Raw genomic sequence first — 20,335 nt, 5'->3', positions numbered from 1 at the left:
CAAACACTCCCACTTACTGGTCCCAAAGTCCAGACTTCACTGACCTCTCACTTTGTCCTTTGCTTCTGTGTGTTGATAAATCTGGAAAGGGCCCAACTGCTGCTGATCTGGAGTCCCTCCGGCCGCGGCTGGTCAGGCCTGCCCTGGGGCTAAAGCCTTGGCTTGGGTCTGGGCCTGGCTCCCAGAGCCCTGTGCTGGCCAATTCCTGCAGGCCTGCTGGGCTGTCCTCAGGGGGAGGTTAGCTTCTCTGTGTCATTTTGTGGGTTCTGCAGCTCCAAAGTTTGTTTAGAGTCCCCTTTTTACATGGATTGGGGAAGGTGGAAGCAGGAGCTGTGGGGAGGTCCTGCTTCTACTCTGCCATCTTGGCTCTGTCCCCAGATGATCTTCTTAATTAGTTTAATACCTTGTGTTTGCATTCTGGGCTTTCTTGATTGAGAGTTGGTGAAAGCTCAGGTCCCCTATAATAATCATCTCAGCTGCATGTATACAAGCCATTTCTCACAGGTACTTACAATATACAGAAAACACAAATTCATGCTAACCTGATTATATAAATAGTCACAAACTAAATAGTCATTGGATTTGGAGCCACTCTGTTGTGTTTCTAGTGAAGGGACTTTTCTAATATTTTTTGGCTTTTGGGCTTCAACATAATGTAAATTTTGTCTTTTGTTTGTCTTCACAAAGGAAATGGGGTAAAGGAGGGCAAAATAAGGAATATAATGTGACTGCCCTTTCTTATTGAAATGGAGATATTATGAAATGGAGTTACTTATGTTAACCCTCTGCTGCCACAGTTCCAAAAACAGGTTGTAATCATAGCTGCAAAATTATTTGTAAACTGGATGCCATAAATCCATTAAACCAGTGTATCACTTTAGCAATGCTTTAAAAATTGGTGCCTCTGAAAAATCAAAATAAACCACAAAGCTAATATTATTACACAACTTCTTGCTATTATTTTTGTGCCAGTGGCTCTGTTCTGATGCCTGTTGGGACCCAGGAACTCCAAAGGAACCATCCATAATTTGGGGGCTTATATTTCTCAACTAGATGATTTATGTATGTGAGTATTTTGCATTGCACAAAGGCAGACATAATCTATATAGGTGCTTGAAGATATAGGTTCACAAGGTTCAAATTTTGTATACACTCAGTGAATGTTTCCTTCATAAATGTCTCTGTAGCTTACAATAATATGTACTGACATTGTTTCTTCCTTCCATAACTCCCGTCTGTGTTGTTCCATGTCTACTAGTGTTCTTTGCTATCAGATATTGATCTCAATCACTCTTCCTCTTAGATAACCTATCTATTGTTTTGGGTCACTCTTTCTCATTGTAACATGTTCTAGGGCACCGTGAGGGATCACTGGGGTATCATCCCTATACCATCAGTTCAAACCCTCAATAACTGTGTTTCCCCCATTTTTAGAGGACAAGTGCTCCAGTTCTATTTAACCATTCAATATCAGATAGCTTTTAAAACATGGATATTTGCAAGATGGTGGAGTAGAAGCAGGGAATAGAAATATGTATATATATATATATGTCTATATATGAGGGTATATGGGCATATGAATACATATATATATATATATATGTTTATAGGTATACATAAATAGAGGGCACAGGACCAATTTAACAGGAAGGGATGAGACTTAAAAGGTGAAATTAAGAGGTGAGAGAGGAATATAATGAGGGGAGATGGGGAGAGACAGAATGGGGTCATCAAAGTCCAGTGACAATATAAAAGTAAGGATGACTGGTGATGGCCCAGGATGCAGTGAGTAACCTTGGCATCTTCAATGTCTGACCACTCTAAGTGTTCTACAGTGCCTGTTCTAGCCACTGTAATGGCCATTGGAACAAATTGTTCTCATTAACCCATTCCACTGGGGGAAGTCTTCATATGCTTGGGGTAGACCACCCCCTCCAACTCACTGACAGGTTTGAGGTCTATCAGTTGCCAGCAAACTAGCTTAATGAGATGGTTTACCAGGGGTATGGCCACTGCATATGCTAAAGCTTCTTAGAGCCACTTGTGAGAGTTGGGTACCAGGTGGACACCAAAGATGGATGACCATTCTTGAAAAGGGCTCAGTAAACACTCACATTAGTGGTTCTAGTCCTTCCTGAACACACCAACAAGAATGTAAATGAAAAGAAGAACAATAAAAAATAAACTTTGAAAACTATATACTTGACAAAATTTATCTCCTTAAAAAGAGATAGAAAAATTTACCTCTCTTTTTAGAGTGGGTAGAATATGGGCATAGAACAATACATGTATTGTTGAGCTTGGATGTTGAATTTGTTTGTTTTACTGAATTGTTCCTCTCACTTCTTTCCTTTTCATTCTTTACTCTTTGTCTTTTTGCAGGGCAATTGGGGTTAAGTGACTTGCCCAAGGTCACATGGCTAGTTTTTGTGTTAAGTGTCTGAGGCCAGATTTGAACTCAAGTCCTCCTGACTCCCGGGTCGATGCTCTATTCACTGCGCCACCTAGCCACCCCTCATTCTTTACTCTTAGTGATGGCTAACAGATTAGAGAATAGGGGAGGGGTAAATTTGGGAAATTAGGTGGTAAAAACAAAAGTTATTAATAAAAATTGAAATAATCAAAACATATCATCAGTATCTTTAGAGAGAAGATTAATTTGAGTGATAAGGTAAAAAAAAACTAGACTATAAGGTATTTAGAAGTCACTTCAAAGTAATTTTCCTGCGTGGTTTGTGGAAATGGCCTCATTACTTTGTGAATCACATGTCTCAAGCTGACAAGACTCATAGAACTTTAAGGCCTACAAAACACCTTTCTTTTTTTTGAAATTACATTAACTCTGTGAAATAAATACATTAAAATAATTGTGCCATTTTTGTCCTTAGCATTGTGCAGAGCATGATTGTTCTCTTCCTCTCTCCTTGGTCCCAACAGTTGTATATGGGTAGCATTAGTATAAAATAATCATTAAGGCCAGCCATAAAGGGAGTAAGAATCAAAGTCATAAGACAACACAAGTCCATGAAGAGGGAGTATATGAAGGGATTGTCCACTACTTTTTAGTGACTTTCATGCACTTACCCTGTATCATTAGATATTATGCTTATATAGTATTAAATATGATATATTTGTGTGTATCATTCCTCTACCTAACTATAAGATCCATAAGTACAGTCAATATATGTCACCTAAACTTTCGTAAAACCTCTCTGCTTAGTATTTTCTTTTTATAAGCATAAAAGTGCTATTGACCTGAATTATTTGAACTTTGGGGAATATTTCAGGCCAAATGTTGATATATGAATATCATTATTATTTTTTTTAATATTAACTGTGAGAGCCAACTCTTTCCTAACTGGCTAATTCCCTGATTTCAAATGCCTAATTCTCAGTTCAAATTGGAATTGTGCTATCTTATCCTGCCTAATTAGGATATCTGTCTAATACCTACCCTAATATTATTTCAGTGCTAACCTTAATTATACTACTTCTTCAAATCATCAGCATCATTACTATCAATGATTGTTTACAGACTGGCATTTAGTTTGCAACTATAGCAGTTACTTGAAGTATCTCATACTTTTTGTATCTCTGCTTATGGTATGTTTTGTGTTCTGTTTCTTAAAAGCCTATAGTAAAACTCTAGTGCTTAAGGAAGCAGCTGTTAACAAACTGGGACTCTCTATACTTGTTATAATATATAAAGTATAAAACAAATTGGGTTTGGAATCAGAAAACTTGGGTTTGGATATCAGCTCTGCTACCTAGTAATATCTATATAGTGAACTTAGCACAACTCTTAGCACTGTGCTTGGCACAGGGTGGATACTAAATTACTGTCTATTGATTGACTGGGAGGCATTATGGTATAGTGGATCAGTTGCTGTCCTCAGAGTGAGGAATTATAGGACTGCCTCTAACACTGCCTCTAACAAACTGACTTCATAACTGAGAAACTCACTCAACAACTTGCTATCCTAGGCAACTCTGTAACATAATAAATTGCTGAAGAGCTACAAATTTGCTTTAGTTAAAGTTGATTCCAGTTACTTAATAATAAAATTGTAGGGTAGGACTTTGAAGAATCCTGTCAGGCAAGTTGTGAAAATATTAATATTCCCATTCTAAAGATGAAGAAATTAAATTATTTAATGTAGGGTTTAGAATTGTATAAGAAATTAGAAATCTAGTCTATATTTTACAGATATGAAAATTAAAACCCAAATTAATAAAAATTAATTTAGATGTCTCAGAACAAAGTAAGAACTTCTAAATCCAACACTTTTCCCCACTATACCATATTTCCTATTTATAATTAGTATCAACTTAGTTAAGCAATTTAACCTTTCTGATCATCAGTTTCCTCATTTCTAAGATGAAGAGTTTCAACTAGATAATTTCTAAGGGCCTTCTTTGTAGCTCTAAATCCTGTGATACAAATTGTACATGATTATGTATTTGAAGGTTTTGTCCTACCAGCCTGGCAGTTTTCCCATTAGAGTTCACATAATAATGATTAATAATAATAAAACTTCGTATTTGCACAATGACTTGCAACTTATGAAGCAGTCTAACATCCATTACCTCCTTTTATCCTCATAAAAACCTTGTTTGGCAGACAAGGCAGGATTTATTGTCCTAATCTTACAGGTGAGGTCTAGTGAGGTTAAATGACTTTATGCTGACCACAGAGCTAGTAAGTAAAAGAGGTGGAAGTCAAATAATTGTCTTTTGACATAATCTCACATAAAAAATATTCTACCCTTTAAATTTCCTTCCCTATTCCCTCTAGTTGCTCAGATACTCTTCTCTCTTATATTTCAACATGTCACTGTCTTCCCCTTTCATATATATATCATGTTGAGTAGGGTTTACCTTTAGTGACCATTACTTCTGTACTTATGAATTTATTATGAACTATTGTTGGTGATTTTGCCAAGTCTTTATGTGCTAAGGAGAAGATACAGGTGTCACTCATAAAAATGTTATCATCCCAAATTTTATGATAATGAAGAAGTCTTGATCCATTACTGAAATTAGATCTTTCAGTTGGAACATATTTGATATTCTAACTTCCAATACCCCAAAGATATTGTTGGGCTTTAAATTTCATTTTTTTCATTTTTTTTTGTTAGAGAATAAGTACTATCCAAGTAGTATGTTAAAATTTTTAGGGTTTTTTTTTACTGATCAAAAAGAAAGAGTCTTTCCAGAAAGTGCTTGTACTTTCTAACCATACATAATTAACACCAACCAGTAGCAGGTCATCTTTGAATATTCAGGCTTAATATAATCATTTGAATATCATAGATGTTGGCGATATATTTGTTGCATTTATTTTCATTGAATCTGTCAAGTCTACTTCATAAAGTTACTGTGAAGATTTAATGCTTAATATGCAATGGTTCCTAATAGCAAGTTTTAAAATTCAATAATGGAAAACTGGATACTAGAGAACTTGGACTCAGGAATATTTTGCATTTTGATTCCACATACATTTATTAGTTATTTTGGATCTTTTATGGCAGCATATTATATACAAAGGAATCAAAAGTTGAAGAAATATTTTTTAAAATCTCAAACTAAAGTGGAGAGACAATTAAGAGTTATTTGTTTTAACTAAGAAAACTCTTCCAGCAGGAAGATAAAGAGAGAACGCTTCCTCCAAAAATACATGTTTCTCCCTACATAGCTAGTCTATTACCTCTTTGTTAGGAGATAAGCAATATTAAATAATCCGTCCTCTGAAATAATAGTTGACTTCAACCATCCTTCCTCATTTGTATAGACTTCTACTTGCACCCCCTCCCATTATATGAAATAGATTTTCTCTTTTCCTCCCCTTCTCTACCATTCTCCCTTCTTTTCCTTCTTTTAAAATCATCAAAACAAAATAAAAATCACTTCTAGCTCCACCTTTTTATTTAGGACCTTTGCAGGTCATCTAGGACTTTTGCAGACATTGCAGTTGTAGGGCATGCTTTACATGCATTTGGCTACATTATAATGCAAACATTTTATCCTTATAAAATCTTTCTTGATTGCTCATTCACTTTTATCTTTTTAATATTTCTCTTCATTCATGGATTTGCCTTTCAAAGTTTCTTCTAAGCTCTAATCTTTTCAGCAAGGATGCTTGAAATTCTCTATATCATGAAAAGTTCACTTTCCTTCTCTCCACTGATAGTTTTCTTTCATAATTTCTTGAAAAAGGAAAATATTCACACTCTTTTGTTGGTAATAGATTTCAGGTAGTACAATAATTCTAAGTTATCTCTCATTAATCTGTTTGCAAGCATAGTAGTTTTTGATAGAAGATATCTTACATTTTGTTCTACTTTTTCAATCTTTTCACTTAGTTTTATAATTCCTTGTTGATCCATAGAGTAATTAACTTCTGCTTGGTCCATTTTAATTTTAAAGAAGTCTGTTATTTAGGTAAGGTTTTCCAAGCTGCTAATTATTTCCCCTGTCTCTCCATCACAACTTTCATTTCTTTTCAATTCTTTTCTTTATTGTTCTCATTTCCTTTGTAATAACATTTATTCTGCCCTTCAATTCTCCCTCTCCTTTCCTCTAGTTCAAATATTCTTTTGATATTCCCTTAAACTCATGCATTATTTCTTCTAATAATTTTAAATGGTCTTATGTGCAAGATGTGTTTTTCTTTAACAATTTGCATGTAGGTATTTTGCAGTGAGTCTTTTCTGTGGCTATGTATTTGGTGCATCCTTGGCCTCATAATAGTTCCTAATCTATTTTTGTTTCTTTGACTAGTCATTCTTCCAGCAATCTTCTCTAAGCAACCCTTTTTGCTGGTTTGTGAGAGCTTTTAGGGTTCTGAGTCAGTAATTTCAGCCTTTCTGGAACAACTACCTATGCTGTTTTCCTGGTCAGGGAACTAAGTCCCAGATCTGCTCTGGATGGCTCCATACTGCGGACAGATGGAACTGTCCAGGTATTAAGCCACCTGTCTAGGATAAAACTTTGGGGTCCCCATACTAGAGATGTAGTTTAGAACTCTAGGCACTGAGCACTCCTGGCCTCTTTTGGAAAACCCTTGTTGTTGACTTGGGCCTGAAGCTGAATCTGCAATTAACTTTGTGTGTCCCTGCCCTAATGGCCTACTTTGGAGTTATAGGTGCTTGCGTCTGCTGATTCTACGTTGCTGTCTGAGCTGTTAGGTGTAAAATCAATCATAAGCATTTCTCCTGAGGACTGCTGCTGTGAATAACTTTAAAGATCTAATCACATATTATAGTGAACTTTCTATTTATTCATCAATAAACTAAGGCAAAACATTCAGGAAACTAAAACACAGCATTCACAACAATATAACAAAGGAACTTATTTCTAAGGTGGCCACATAGTCTTTTTTTTTGTCTTTTTGGAGGGGGGAAGCCAGCACAATTGGGGTTTAAGTGACTTGCCCAAGGTCACACAGATAGTGTTAAGTGTCTGAGAACAGATTTGAACTCAGATCCTCCTGACTCCAGGGCCAGTGCTCTATTCACTGTGCCACCTAGCTGCCCCATGGCCACATAGTAGTAAACAAAACATATCATTCAGTAAAGTTACAATCTCCTTATTCAATACACAGTATCCAAGTAAGGTCCTCATCTTGACTCAAGGCTGGTTTCCAATTGTCCTTAAGCCAATAGTCCTTAAGGTATAGCAGAAAGTACAAACACCATTCATCCCTAGGTCACAGTAAATAACAATCTTATTAGTCAATACAGAGTACCTAAGTAAAGTCTTCTTTCATCTTGACTGGAGGCTAGCTTCCAAACCCCACCATTCCTCTTCCATGGGCTGACTGCTCCCAGCTCCTGTCTGGATTCACATGTAGGCAGCTCTCTGCTCCTGTTCTACATCTAAGCTCATGGGGACTGCTCCACTCCAAGCCCTTCAAAGTTTCTGTTCCTAGGAAGATAAGGCTTAGCAGAATTATAACAATATTTACACATATTAAACTCAACAGAGCTACAACAATATTTATACACATTACTGGCACTATCATCTCAATTCACTTTCTGTCCGACAAAGTAACACAAATCAACAGACAAGGCTAAGAAATCAACCACAAATCAAAAGTAAAATCCTGTTTCAGAACTTCTGTAACAGCAGTAAATTCTTCTTTCAGGACTTGTGTAACAACAGTAAAATCCTTGTTCAGCAGACAGAATGCTTCTGTCTGACAAATTAACTTCATCACAGACAGAACAGACAAAGTGCTGAAATCATAAATTTTCTCTCTTTTAAATCTGCTTTCTCCCAGCTCTGCTCTAGCTTTTCTCTGCTCTGCTCCTTCCTGTTCCACCCTTAAGCTTCTCTCTTGGTGGGTTACATGTAATTAAATTAGGCCTGTTAATGGTAGGGAAGGTCTTCAAACTCCCTTAGGTCTATTAAGGGCAACACAGTGTATACTCTTTCCAACAGAGACTCTTGATACAGTCAAAGGTGGGGCTCAAAGGTACTTGAATGGCTGAAACAAGCAGCAAAGTACTGCTTTGCTTGCCATTAGGCTAGACTGAGCAGAGTTTGTGATCTGCTCTAAACTGGCTTAATTCAGAACTCTTGGTGCTGAGCATAGAATCCTGGTCCCTCTAGGAAGTCCTTCATTGTTGGCTTGGGCCTGAGGCTGTGTTAATTTCCACATGCCGCTGAGCAGCTGATCTAGCTCAGAGCTCGTCAGTAAATTCATGATCTGGACTATCTATCTTCTACAATTCTAAAGTTCCTGCCCTCATTATTTGCCTAAAGATTGAATTTGTGTAACAGTAATGGAATTTAAATATCCCCCTGTATTGGCTTGGTTTTCAGATTGATTGTGCTAAAACCCAGAGCTTGGGAATCCCACTTGTGGGATGGACTTGTTGACGTGAAAAGAGAGGGCTGAACTGGGAGGAGCTGGTGATGTGAATTTAGAGAGACACAAGCAGAGAGAGAGGCAGAAGAATTTTTTTGGAAGCAGCATCATGAAGGCAGAAACAGAGAGGATTGCTGTGGGCCAGTTTGAATTTCCCAGGACTTTTGAGAGCTGACACCCAGAGCTGCCAAGGACTGAGGAGACATGACTGTTATGCTGGTACTTTGTTTTGATGTTATTTTGCCAGATTCCTCCACTGGTGAAGGACAATCCTGTTGTTGCAGAGATCCTGGAGCCTCGCTGTTGTTTCAGAGCTCCTGAGACTATTCTGCAGACAGAGAATGAATTGCGCCCACTGGTGAAGGCCAATGCTGTTGTTGCAGAGGTTCTGGAACCTTGCTATTGGTGCAGAAGCCCTGAAGAAGGATTTTCTTGTTGTATATTTACAGAAATCCTGGAAGAGGGTTTTGCTAATGTTTTCAGGGGTCCTAGGACTGTTCTGCAGACAGAGAATGAATTAATGAGGACACTGGCAATGTATCTTCTGGCCTTGCTAAGCTCTGTCTCCCTAGGAACAAAGATTGCTGAGAACTTGCCTTGGGTCCAGATGAAGAAAAGATCTCTCTTTGGGTATTAAATGCTGTGACAATATCTTAAGCTTGTTGTAACTCTGGGGTAGATGGCCTATTGAGTTGTGATCCAAGGGTGGGGAACTTTTGACTTTTTTGTGCTTTGTGATTGACTAAATGAATGTACTGCCTAGGGGTGGAGTGGTACTTAGAAGAGGGTCTTTGGGATTGACTAAATGAATTATAATGTCCAGAGGTGGAGTAGTACTTGGTAATTATTGAATTACACTTGGTGAATGCTATATTTTGAATTATGCTATAATTTGATTTTCTCTGTTATTAATTTGTCATTGAATAAAATGGAGAGCAGCTATACTGGTATTTTGAACCTTGGGATGTTGCCTTTGCTTGGCATTACAATTTGTAATCTTGGGCTATAAAAATGACTGACTATGGTTTGATTTTTCATTCCCTACTCATGGTGGCATTCTTAAATCAGTTTTGGAATAGTTTCCATGGAAGCTAGGCTGTCTTCTTCCTTATCTGCCATTTTATATGCATCTGGGAGATATTATTGAAAGAAATTATTGGCAAAAATACTTAGTAAAACAAGAACTTAATTTTTCTGTCCAATTTTTTTTAAAAATGTTGCTCTTATGCAAATGATACATGATGGACACTGTCCAGATAAAGAGACAGTCTTTTTTATTGACAGATTAGTCTAAATACCAATTACTGAACTATATTTCAAGGTAATGTGCAGCTTAATGCTCTAAACCATTTGCAGAAAACTTTCCTTTGACTAAAGAGTGGCCACTGGAGGGGTTAGCTTTCCTTCTGTCAGAAGGAAAAATCTTAAATTTTACCACAGTACTTGCTAAAAGTGGGACTCTAAGAAATAAAAGAGCTCTGTCATTCTCATCTCTACCTAAAGAGAATTCCAAATGAAGAGTTGTTCTCTCATCATTTATAATTAGTATACCATGTTTCCCTGATAATAAGACACTGTCTTATTATTTTTTTGGACAGAAAAACACCAGAGGGCTTATTTTCAGGGGAGGGCTTATTTTAATGAACATTGACAGCAATTTTAATAAACAGGTAAATGTGAACAAAAAAATGTACCTTTATTCAATAAGCAAATCACTGGGGAAGAACAGGATGACGCGCTCACTGCTGCAGCTCTGATTGAATGCAGCTCAGAGCGTGGCATGCGTTTCACGGGGGGAGAAGGGGGGACGGTGCATACAGAGGGTACCATAATGTAGTGTGTAGCGCAGGGGATCACCTTCACTACAGTAGCAATCTCAATAGGGCTTATTTTCTGGGGAGGGCTTATTTTAGAGGAATCTTACACAGTAAGGGGAGGGCTTATTTTCGGGATAGGTCTTATTATCGGGGAAACACGGTATCTCTCCTATGTCTGTGCGATTCTGTGTATATATTTCCTTTCAAGTGGCATGCAATAATTATTGTTATACTTTATATACTTTGCATTGTTTTAATACTTTATTCAATCTGTCTTATTAATTTATTATATTGTTTTTAAAAAAATATTTGCCACAAGAGTTTAGTTTACTTGTTTGTGTTTCATATTTGTCAGTAGTTTCATTCAATAACAATTCCTTAAATGTCCCCACTTTTGTCTGTGACTTAAAAAAAAATCTTTCTCTACCCTTTGAATCAATCATATAAATTTTCATAAAAAAATCCAGCAACTAAATAGGGTACATGAACTCAAAAGTCAAATAATTCTGACTTCTAATTATCTAGTACTAATCTCTGTTCTTGATTTTTAAAATTGTTTTTTTGGAACCATTTCATTTTAACCATTTTATATGTTCCATCACAATAACTTTCAATTCAATTCAATAGATATTTATTAAGTATCTAGTCTATGCAAAATATAAAGAAATAATCTCTGTCCTCAAAGAACTTAGATTCTACTAGAGAGGATATAACATAAACACAGTTGAGAAAATTCAAAGTAATTTGAGAAGGGAGACTAAGGGAATTAGAAAATAATTCATTTAGGAGGCTTCAAATGAAGTGAGCCTTGAAGGAAGCTAAGAATTCTTATATGTTCAGTGAAGAGTCAATACATTCTGAGTGTCAGGGTGTATCAGCAAGCACCCCAGCGTCCCCAGGGTGTCTGCCAACATAGGTTCTTAGATCTGCTTTGATAAAGGAAAGCAACTCAAAATGGGTTAACAAGCTTACTTTAATCAGTCAAATATGTATTGTTTACCTAGTTCACGGGAAAAAGGTCAGCACCCCGAACTTCAGAATATACAGACAGAACTATCAAGACAGAGAAACAGATCAAGTAGACAGTTTCCAAACTGTCCAACCATTACATCCATACCAAATCAACATCTGGGTTTCATCAACATCTGGGTTTTTCAAAGCTGAGGGGCTCTCAACAATGGCTTCCCAAAGTCCAGATCAAATCACAGAAAACTTCTCCAACAAAGATACACATCAGGGCTTATATAGCCTTCTCCTGGCTCAGAGAATGCAATAACCTTATTGACTCACTGGCCAATCAAAAAGTATCTACTGAAAAACAAGCCTCCCACCCCAGGCTCTAGGTGCACTTTAGCCTAGGGGCAGGGAAGATCTTAAAAATTTACATTCCCATTACATTCAGCCCCAAGATCTTTCATGCCCTTAGCATAGTCAATTTACCTTTGAATTAGCACTAAATATCTCTTAGGTCACATTTTCAAGATACAGAACTAAAGTTACCAAAGTGGCCACTGGGCCTTAAACAAACACAAAGTACATTGCATTATCACCTCAATTCAAAACAAGTATCCAAATTAAGTTCTCTTGGGCAGAGGTGGTGTCCTTCCCCTCACACAGCTCCAGCCCCTGCTTCCAAGTACAGAGAGGGGGCTGGGCAGCACAACCAACAAGGTGGGGTCCGTAGGCATCCATGGCACTTCATTCCACCCACCATAGTCACAAGTCCATCCTACCCCTGGGTCCCAAACTGTGGGATGCAGCAAGGAAACACATTCAGTGCCCCTGCTTTGCTGCTCAGTTCTTATCTTTTCCTGTGGCTGAATTCTGAACTCCTGGTTCCTTCTCCTCCCACAGGTGGCAGCCGCTCCTGGCTTCTGCCCAGGTCCCAATGCAGGCAGCTCATCATTCCTGCTCTCAGCTCAGTGAAGTCTGCATGCAGGCCATTCTTCTCTCCTGGTCCATGGCTCCACAGAGTCACAGCTACCACAATTGGGAAACAATTATCCCAGCCCCCATACTTTCCTTTTACTCTGCAGATCCTGTTTGTGACTCCATTTTGTATCAGCAAGCACCCCAGTATCCCCAGGGTGTCTGCCAACACAGCTTCTTAGATCTGCTTTGATAAAGGAAAGCAACTCAAAATGGGTTAACAAGCTTACTTTAATCAGTCAAATATGTATTGTTTACCTAGTTCAGGGGAAAAAGGTCAGCACCCCGAACTTCAGAATATACAGACAGAATTATCAAGACAGAGAAACAGATCAAGTAGACAGTTTCCAAACTGTCCAACCATTACATCCATACCAAATCAACATCTGGGTTTCATCAACTTCTGGGTTTTTCAAAGCTGGGGGGCTCTCAACAATGGCTTCCCAGAGTCCAGATCAAATCACAGAATACTTCTCAAAGTGAGCCCCAAAACAAAACTACACATCAGGACTTATATAGCCTGCTCTTTGCTCAGAGAATGTAACAACCTTCTGGACCCACTGGCCAATCAAAAAGTATCTACTGAAAAACAAGCCTCCCACCCCATCCTCTAGGTGCACTTCAGCCTAGGGGCAGGGAAGATCTTAAAAATTTACATTCCCATTACACAGGGATATCCTAAATTTATTCAAAAGAAAGAAAGGAGATGAAATACCAGTTCTGAGAATTTAGTAATAGAAATAGTAGGAAGAGGGGATGTTGTTTTGGTTTTCTTCTGGAAGTCAGAGTGTATGAAGGAAGGATGATATAAAGAAAATATGGAAGAATTAGGTTGGAGACAGATGAAAGTTTTTATTTTATCCTCTAGGCAACAGAGAGCCAACTGATTATGTTTGAACAGTTGAGTGACTTGATCAGACCTGTGTCATAGGAAGATTATTTTGAAAATTGAATGTAGAATAGATTAGAAAGGGGAAAGATTTCGAATAGAACAATTTGGGGACTATTGTAACAGTCCAGGTAAGAGGTGAAGGAGGTCTAAGCTAGGATATTGGCCATATGAGTAAAGAAAAGGAGATATATGAGAAATATCAGGGACATAGATTCTTTGAGGCTTTCAGTGTAGCATATCAAAATTGTCCTCAATTAAAGGCCTTAGGATATGTGTTTTACTGTCCTTTTTTTCCTTTGCAGTTGTCAGTGAAGATCTACACTCCAGTCTATATTTTGTCAATGCATCTTTGCAAGAGGTAGTGTTTGCAAGCACCACAGGGACGCTGGTTCCCTGTCCTGCAGCAGGGATCCCACCTGTGACACTCAGATGGTACCTAGCAACGGGCGAGGAGATCTACGATGTTCCAGGGATCCGCCACGTCCACCTCAATGGCACTCTCCAAATTTTCCCCTTCCCTCCTTCAAGCTTTAGTACCTTAATCCATGATAACACTTACTATTGCACAGCTGAAAATCCTTCAGGGAAAATCAGAAGCCAGGATGTCCACATTAAGGCCGGTAAGTACAATCATGATATTTTCTTCTATTCTGAAATCTATTTTTTGTGTATGATTAAGGAGTTTAGAGGCAAGTTAAAATTAGTCACTGTTGAGTATCTGATCCCTTCAATGTAGGATTTGTTTATAATTTTAACAGATTTTCTGAGTTAAAAAAAATTCAGAGTACTGATTAGTTGTTTCTGGGAACTGAAACAGAACCAGCAAACCCAAGGTGAAACAAAAATATTAAGTCTGATGAATTGCTAAATGAATAAAAAAAATATTTTTAACTGAATTATAAACCAAAACAAAGTTGTTCTCTCCTTAAAACAAACAAACAAAAAATAGGAAAAAAGTGAAAAGGAAAAAAAAATACCCTAAGCATCACTAGAGAGCTAGTTAGAGATACATCTATAATACACAAATAAGCATACATACATACATAATTTATGGATCTATAATTTCATATTGTAGATTATTCCTTCCATCCATTTAGATTGTTTACTCTCTATACCTTAGTAGCTGTGGTTAAAGGAAAATCATCACCTGCTAGCTGACCTAGTATTGAGACTCTCCATTTATCTACTAGCCTTTGGGCAAAAGACATACTGCCCATCACTGACTATATACTAATTCTTTCCAGCTTGGGAGGATCTATAGTTTGCAGTATGCTGGCAGAGCCTTTAGGAATCCAAAATTATCTTCACAGCAGGATAAGTCATCAGAGTGGAACTTTCCATATGATTATAGACTGGTGTGAAATGCGCAAATATGCATACACAAGCAGGTATATATGTATATCTTATAAATACAAATGGAAAAACAAGTATATGAATAATGAATACTCAAATTGATGTGAGCTCATTATTATGAATATTTCTTTTCAGTGATGAAGATTGTCACACATTCATGATTGCCCAAAGTCTATGACTCTCATCCATGCCTTCCCAGAAATTTACTATAGAGAGTCCAGTCAAAGCATTTGTGTGTGAATGGGGTGAGGTGGTGGATGCAATATTCCTTACTTTCTCTTGATTTTCAGAGAATAGCAATAAAGCACATGATCTATCAATCTTTTTTTTTATCTTTATGCCTATGATTTTATTGATCGTATATAGAGAATTCCTGGTTCCAAAATTCCCTCCACCAATGCAGATCAAAAACTGATATGTTACTTATGGTCCTATAGAGTTTGCATAGAGCACTGAGAAGTTAAATGAATTTTCTGTGGTTATATAACTAGTATGTCAGAGGTAAGACCTTTTCCCATCCTTATTCTAAGGCAAGCCCTTTATTCACTATACCATGTTGTTTCTCAACTACCAAATAAATAAATAAGTGGTTTCATTTGAGCAGTAAACTGTTTTAGAATACAAAAGAGAAGATATTAATGTTTTCTTGCATCCTCTACAAAGCTATTACAAGATAGTGATAGATTTAATTTCTCTTGCAATTTTGGCAGCAGTAGTTGAATAAATTGCAACATGGGCATAAAATATGGAATGCTTCTGATTTGCTATTTTCAGTTCTTTTGTTACAAGTAATTATGACTGATTCTGTTAGCTGGTCATTTCTAGTACCTCATTTTGATTTCTAATCTTGGAAATGATTTTTCAGATTTTATAGAAGAATATCTTCAAGAGAACCAGAGAAAGACTGTGCCTAAAAGAAGCAACATAAAAATGGCACTACCTAAGGATTAAACTCTCAAATGATTTGTTTTAGATTTGCTATTCAAATTAGAATAGAAGTACACTATGATGTATTTTAGAACAAATCTGAATCTTCTAATGAAAGCAAAATGATACTTGAGTAAGATTAAAATATTAGAAGACATGCTCCTGTAGCAACTTCCTCTCTGACTTGAATAATACATTTTAATCTGAATCTCTAGCTTGATTTTCTAGTTGGAAGAGGAAATTAAGAAATTATGCTTTTTTCTCTTTTTAATACTTACAGAATATCAATGGTATTTAATAGATTGGAAAGCTCATCACTGGGAATTGGGAGACATGGTGTTGGTAATGGAGCAGGCCTAGAACCAGAATTCTGTTAGTTTAAGTTTGATATTTGAACAAAATGAGAGAATCACAAGTTATTGAACACTTAATGAAGAGGTTTATTTTTCCCTAAAAGTCTAAAAATATGCTATACAATATACATGGCACTTAGTTTCTCTAGATGAAGCCACAATTATCTCCATATTGAAGTGCATTTGATCAACAGGACACATGGTATAGTGACTTGTGAGATCTTTATTCAACCGCCAAGTCAAAAGGACTCCACATACACACAGGTGGGACTATTTATACCCTAAATTAAACATGAAGCTATTTCAAGTGAAACAATGGAAAATCAGTTCCTAAGGATATTTTGATACATTTTAGGGAAAACTAATCCATTTTGCAGGGAAAGAAGGAAAACCAATTCTATTACATACCACTCCCATAGAGGCGAGATCCTAAAGATATTGTAGAGGACCTTCCACCATTTAAATATTTTTGGTGCTTTTATTGGACAATCCTTCTGGAAGAGGAGGAAAAGGGGAAAAAAGAAAAATAATTAACATTTCTCCCTCCCTGAAAGGGTCACCATTAAATAAAAAAGAAATGGGAGAAACAAAAGCCAGAAATCCTAGATTTTTTTTTCTCTTTCTTTTGGAAGGAGCAAGTGTCAGATCTTATTAATCTGATAATTGTGATAGATGATGCCACACGTTTCTTTGTAGTCCAGTGGGTCTCAATGCAAAGTGGTAACAAAAAAACATCAAACAGAAATAATACTAGGGATATCAGGGCCATAGCAAAGAAGATGATATTTCTAGAAAATCAACACATCATCTTTCATTAGAGTTATGTATAGTAAATATGTATCTGTAGTAAAATGTCTAAGAAGTGATAATACTTTTGCATGCAATCTCTCTTGGAATCTAAGTTAATGCTATTACCTACTCAGCATCTCATGGCTCACTCAGGGAGTGAAGCAGGCCGTGTGCTTGTTCCCATGCTTTTTAGCATGATGTTTTCTGCAGTGTTGTCAGATGCCTGCAATGAGAAAAAAAATGGCATCAAGGTCAGCTACTGAACCAATGGTAAATTATTTAACTTGAAAAGGCTAGAAGCCTAGATTAAAGGGAAAGGGGAGTTGGTGTGTCACTTTTTGTTTGCACATGACTGTGTGCAGTCAGTGCAGCCTCTGAGGCTGGGATTTGACAAAGTGGGGACTTATTCTCTGCTGCTTGTTCTAATTTTGGCCTTACAATCAACACCAAGAAAACATATGTTCTCTACCAGCCAGAATTACACCATCCATACATGGAACCATCAATTACAGCAAATGGAGAAATTTCAAACTCTGTGAATAAGTTCACTTACCTTGGCAACATACATTTCCAGGATGGACACATTAGGTTGATTAGGTTGATACATGCATTGCCAGAGCTATGTCAGTTTTTGGGAGGCTTCCAAGGAGAGTGTGGGAAAGAAGAGATCTGCAGAACCATTGTTCTGACCTCATTGTTCTGACCTCATTGTTGTATGCCTTTGAAACCTGGACAGCATAACAGCACCATGCCAGAAACTTGAATCATTTCCATTTGAATTGTCTTAGGAAGATTCTGAAGAAAAGGTACTGGACACTGAGGTCCTTTCTTGAGCTAAACTGCCAAGCATTCAAACTCTACTGCAGACAGTACAATACCAGTGGACTGGCTATGTTGTTTGAATGCCAAAAATATTCTTTGCCTAAAAGACTGTTTTACAGAGAACTTACACAAGACAAGTGCTCACATGGAGATCTGAAGAAGTGATAAAAGGACACTTTCAAGGTCTCTCTCTGAAGAACTTTAGAATTGATTGTGAAACATTGGAGACACTGGTACAGGACTATCCAGCATGGCTGCCCTCATCAAAGAAGGTGATGTACTCTATGGGCAAAGGAGAATTGCGGTAACTCAAAAGAAATGTGAGGTGTGGAGAGACATTTCCACTCCAAATGTTCATATGAACTATTTGTGCCCAACCTATGACCTCATATCAGTCTGATCAGTTACATTGTACACACCATACCTTGACCCCAACATAGAGATGTCATTTTGGTTCTCTTTGAGAAAGAATGAAAACAACCATTCCCTGGCTCACATACCAAATCTTCACCAGGACCCTGTAAGTCATATCAAAGGGACTTATATAAAATATTTGTCTCTTAGAGACTGTGTAGAGGGGGAATTTCCCCCTTCTTCCCTAGGGGCTAAACAAGATCCTTCACTTGTCTCCCATTCAGGGATTCAGATCACCTAGGAAATCTCCTTTCTTCCTAATAAATACACTTCCATCATAGTTTCATATATATATATATATGAAGAGTGCTGGCCCCAGAGTCGGAAGGACATATATATATATGTCCGACTCTGGGGCCAGCACTCTTACCCATTATGCCACCTAGCTGCCCCCATCATACTTATATTAGCTAAAGTTTTACTTCCTGTATGGTATTATAAAGCAAGGTGCCTCCCCAAAGTCCCCTGGCTCTTCTTTGGGAAGAGTTATCTAAACTCATCTCAGAGGAATGGGAACCTCACAATTGAGGGGAATGAGCAATTTCTCCAGGGTGTACAAAGTTCTTTGAAGGAGTAGGGACCTTAAGACCTTAGCAACTGCATTGTAGAAGGAAAAAGAAAATCCGGAGAAAGTTGGCTGGAATGACATCCAAAAAACAATTCATGCTTGTCTAATAGGTCTTTTTGGGAACTGGATCCTACATACTCCTAGAGAACTGTTATTTTCTTAATGTGACATTGATTTATTATAGATGTGGCTTCTAGGAGGTTGAGGACCTGATCTGGGAAGTAATACAATGACACAACTGTTGATCATATAGTAGAGGAAAACCCCTTGCCCTGAGCTGAGAGAGTATCATTTAGCCTGTTGGGAATAGATTGTGTGGTCACTTGAATGAGATGGGAGCTCTGACTGGCACTAAGAGCCCAGATGGGCAGGAATAGCTACCTTGTCCTTAGTTAAAGGTATAATATGGTCTTATTCCAAGCAAATATCACCTAATATATAATATTGCCAAAATATCACTCTAATATTAATATTTGCAATGGACCCCACTCCACAATCTATGCTGTTCTTGCTCTGGCTTTAACTTGATTGTTTTACATCTCTGAAGGGTGCTGACATGTCCTATAAGTATATACAATAGACCACATTGACAATATTCCTCCATTGTTCCTGACCCCAAGGATAGAACCTTTGATAGTCCAGTACTGCACTCTCCAGCCCTTGGCCTGGGAATGAGTATAGATGTATAGCTTCTTTGCTCCATCCTTCAAAGTTCTGTCACATGCCAACCATACAACCTGGAGATTAACTCACTGGAAGGACTCATCAGGACCCCCATTCCCTAGAGTATTACCTGCTACCTGATTAGTGACTGCTAATGTCCAGTTCAGTGTGCCTGTTTCTAGAGGTTGGAGTTATCAGTACACTAAGTATACTGGCATTCTTGGCCTAAGGAGATGTCTTTATGAGTTGGGGCACATAGAGTCAGTAGAGAAGTCATAGCAAGAGGGTCTAGACTGGAAGTCTCAGTCTCTGGCATATTTATCATCTATTTATGCATGGCACAAAAATTAGTGTGATTTTGAATGAACCAATTCCATTCAACAAAAGGAGTCTGCTATGCTCTATACATGTTTCTGGAGGGACCATCTTGCATCACTCAAACCATAAAAGGCAATTCTGAATGAAAGGTAATTGCATATTTGCTTGGTAGCAACTGAGGCCCCTTAGCAAGTAAGGAACTGCTTTTCAAAAGTAGCATATTGAGAGGCTCCTTTGATAAACTTAGAGGTCCAAAAGCCCAACACTTACTTATTGTGGTCACATGTTGTTGCCTTATATTCAGGTAGTCTTTATTGACTTCCAAAAATATGGGACTTGCAGGGTGTATCAGCAAGCACCCCAAGGTCCCCAGGGTGGCTGCCAACACAGGTTCTTAGATCTGCTTTGTTAAAGGAAAGCAACTCAAAATGGGTTAACAAGCTTATTTTAATCAGTCAAATATGTATCATTTACCTAGTTCAGGGGAAAAAGGTCAGCACCCCAAACTTCAGAGTATACAGACAGAATTATCAAGACAGAGAAACAGATCAAGTAGACAGGTTTCCAAACTATCCAACCATTACATCTATACCAAATCAACATCTGGGTTTTTCAAAG

General features: G+C 37.6%; 1 protein-coding gene across 1 annotated transcript in view; it reads left to right on the top strand.

The window, feature by feature from the left end:
* Positions 1-20,335, top strand: part of DSCAM (DS cell adhesion molecule) — an 870,593-nt gene that overhangs the window by 125,548 nt on the left and 724,710 nt on the right. The window contains exon 2 of the mRNA XM_069074855.1: positions 13,813-14,130. Within this exon, the coding sequence (XP_068930956.1) occupies positions 13,813-14,130 (318 nt within the window). The remainder of the gene's footprint in view (positions 1-13,812; positions 14,131-20,335) is intronic.

The sequence above is a fragment of the Petaurus breviceps genome, unplaced genomic scaffold (genome assembly GCF_028583685.1).
Source record: "Petaurus breviceps papuanus isolate PSGF00001 unplaced genomic scaffold, PetGlider_PUasm1.0 90897, whole genome shotgun sequence".
NCBI classification, from domain to species: Eukaryota; Metazoa; Chordata; class Mammalia; order Diprotodontia; family Petauridae; genus Petaurus; species Petaurus breviceps.
The sequence above is the reverse complement of the archived record's forward strand: the minus strand, read 5'-3'. Positions and strand labels throughout refer to the sequence as shown.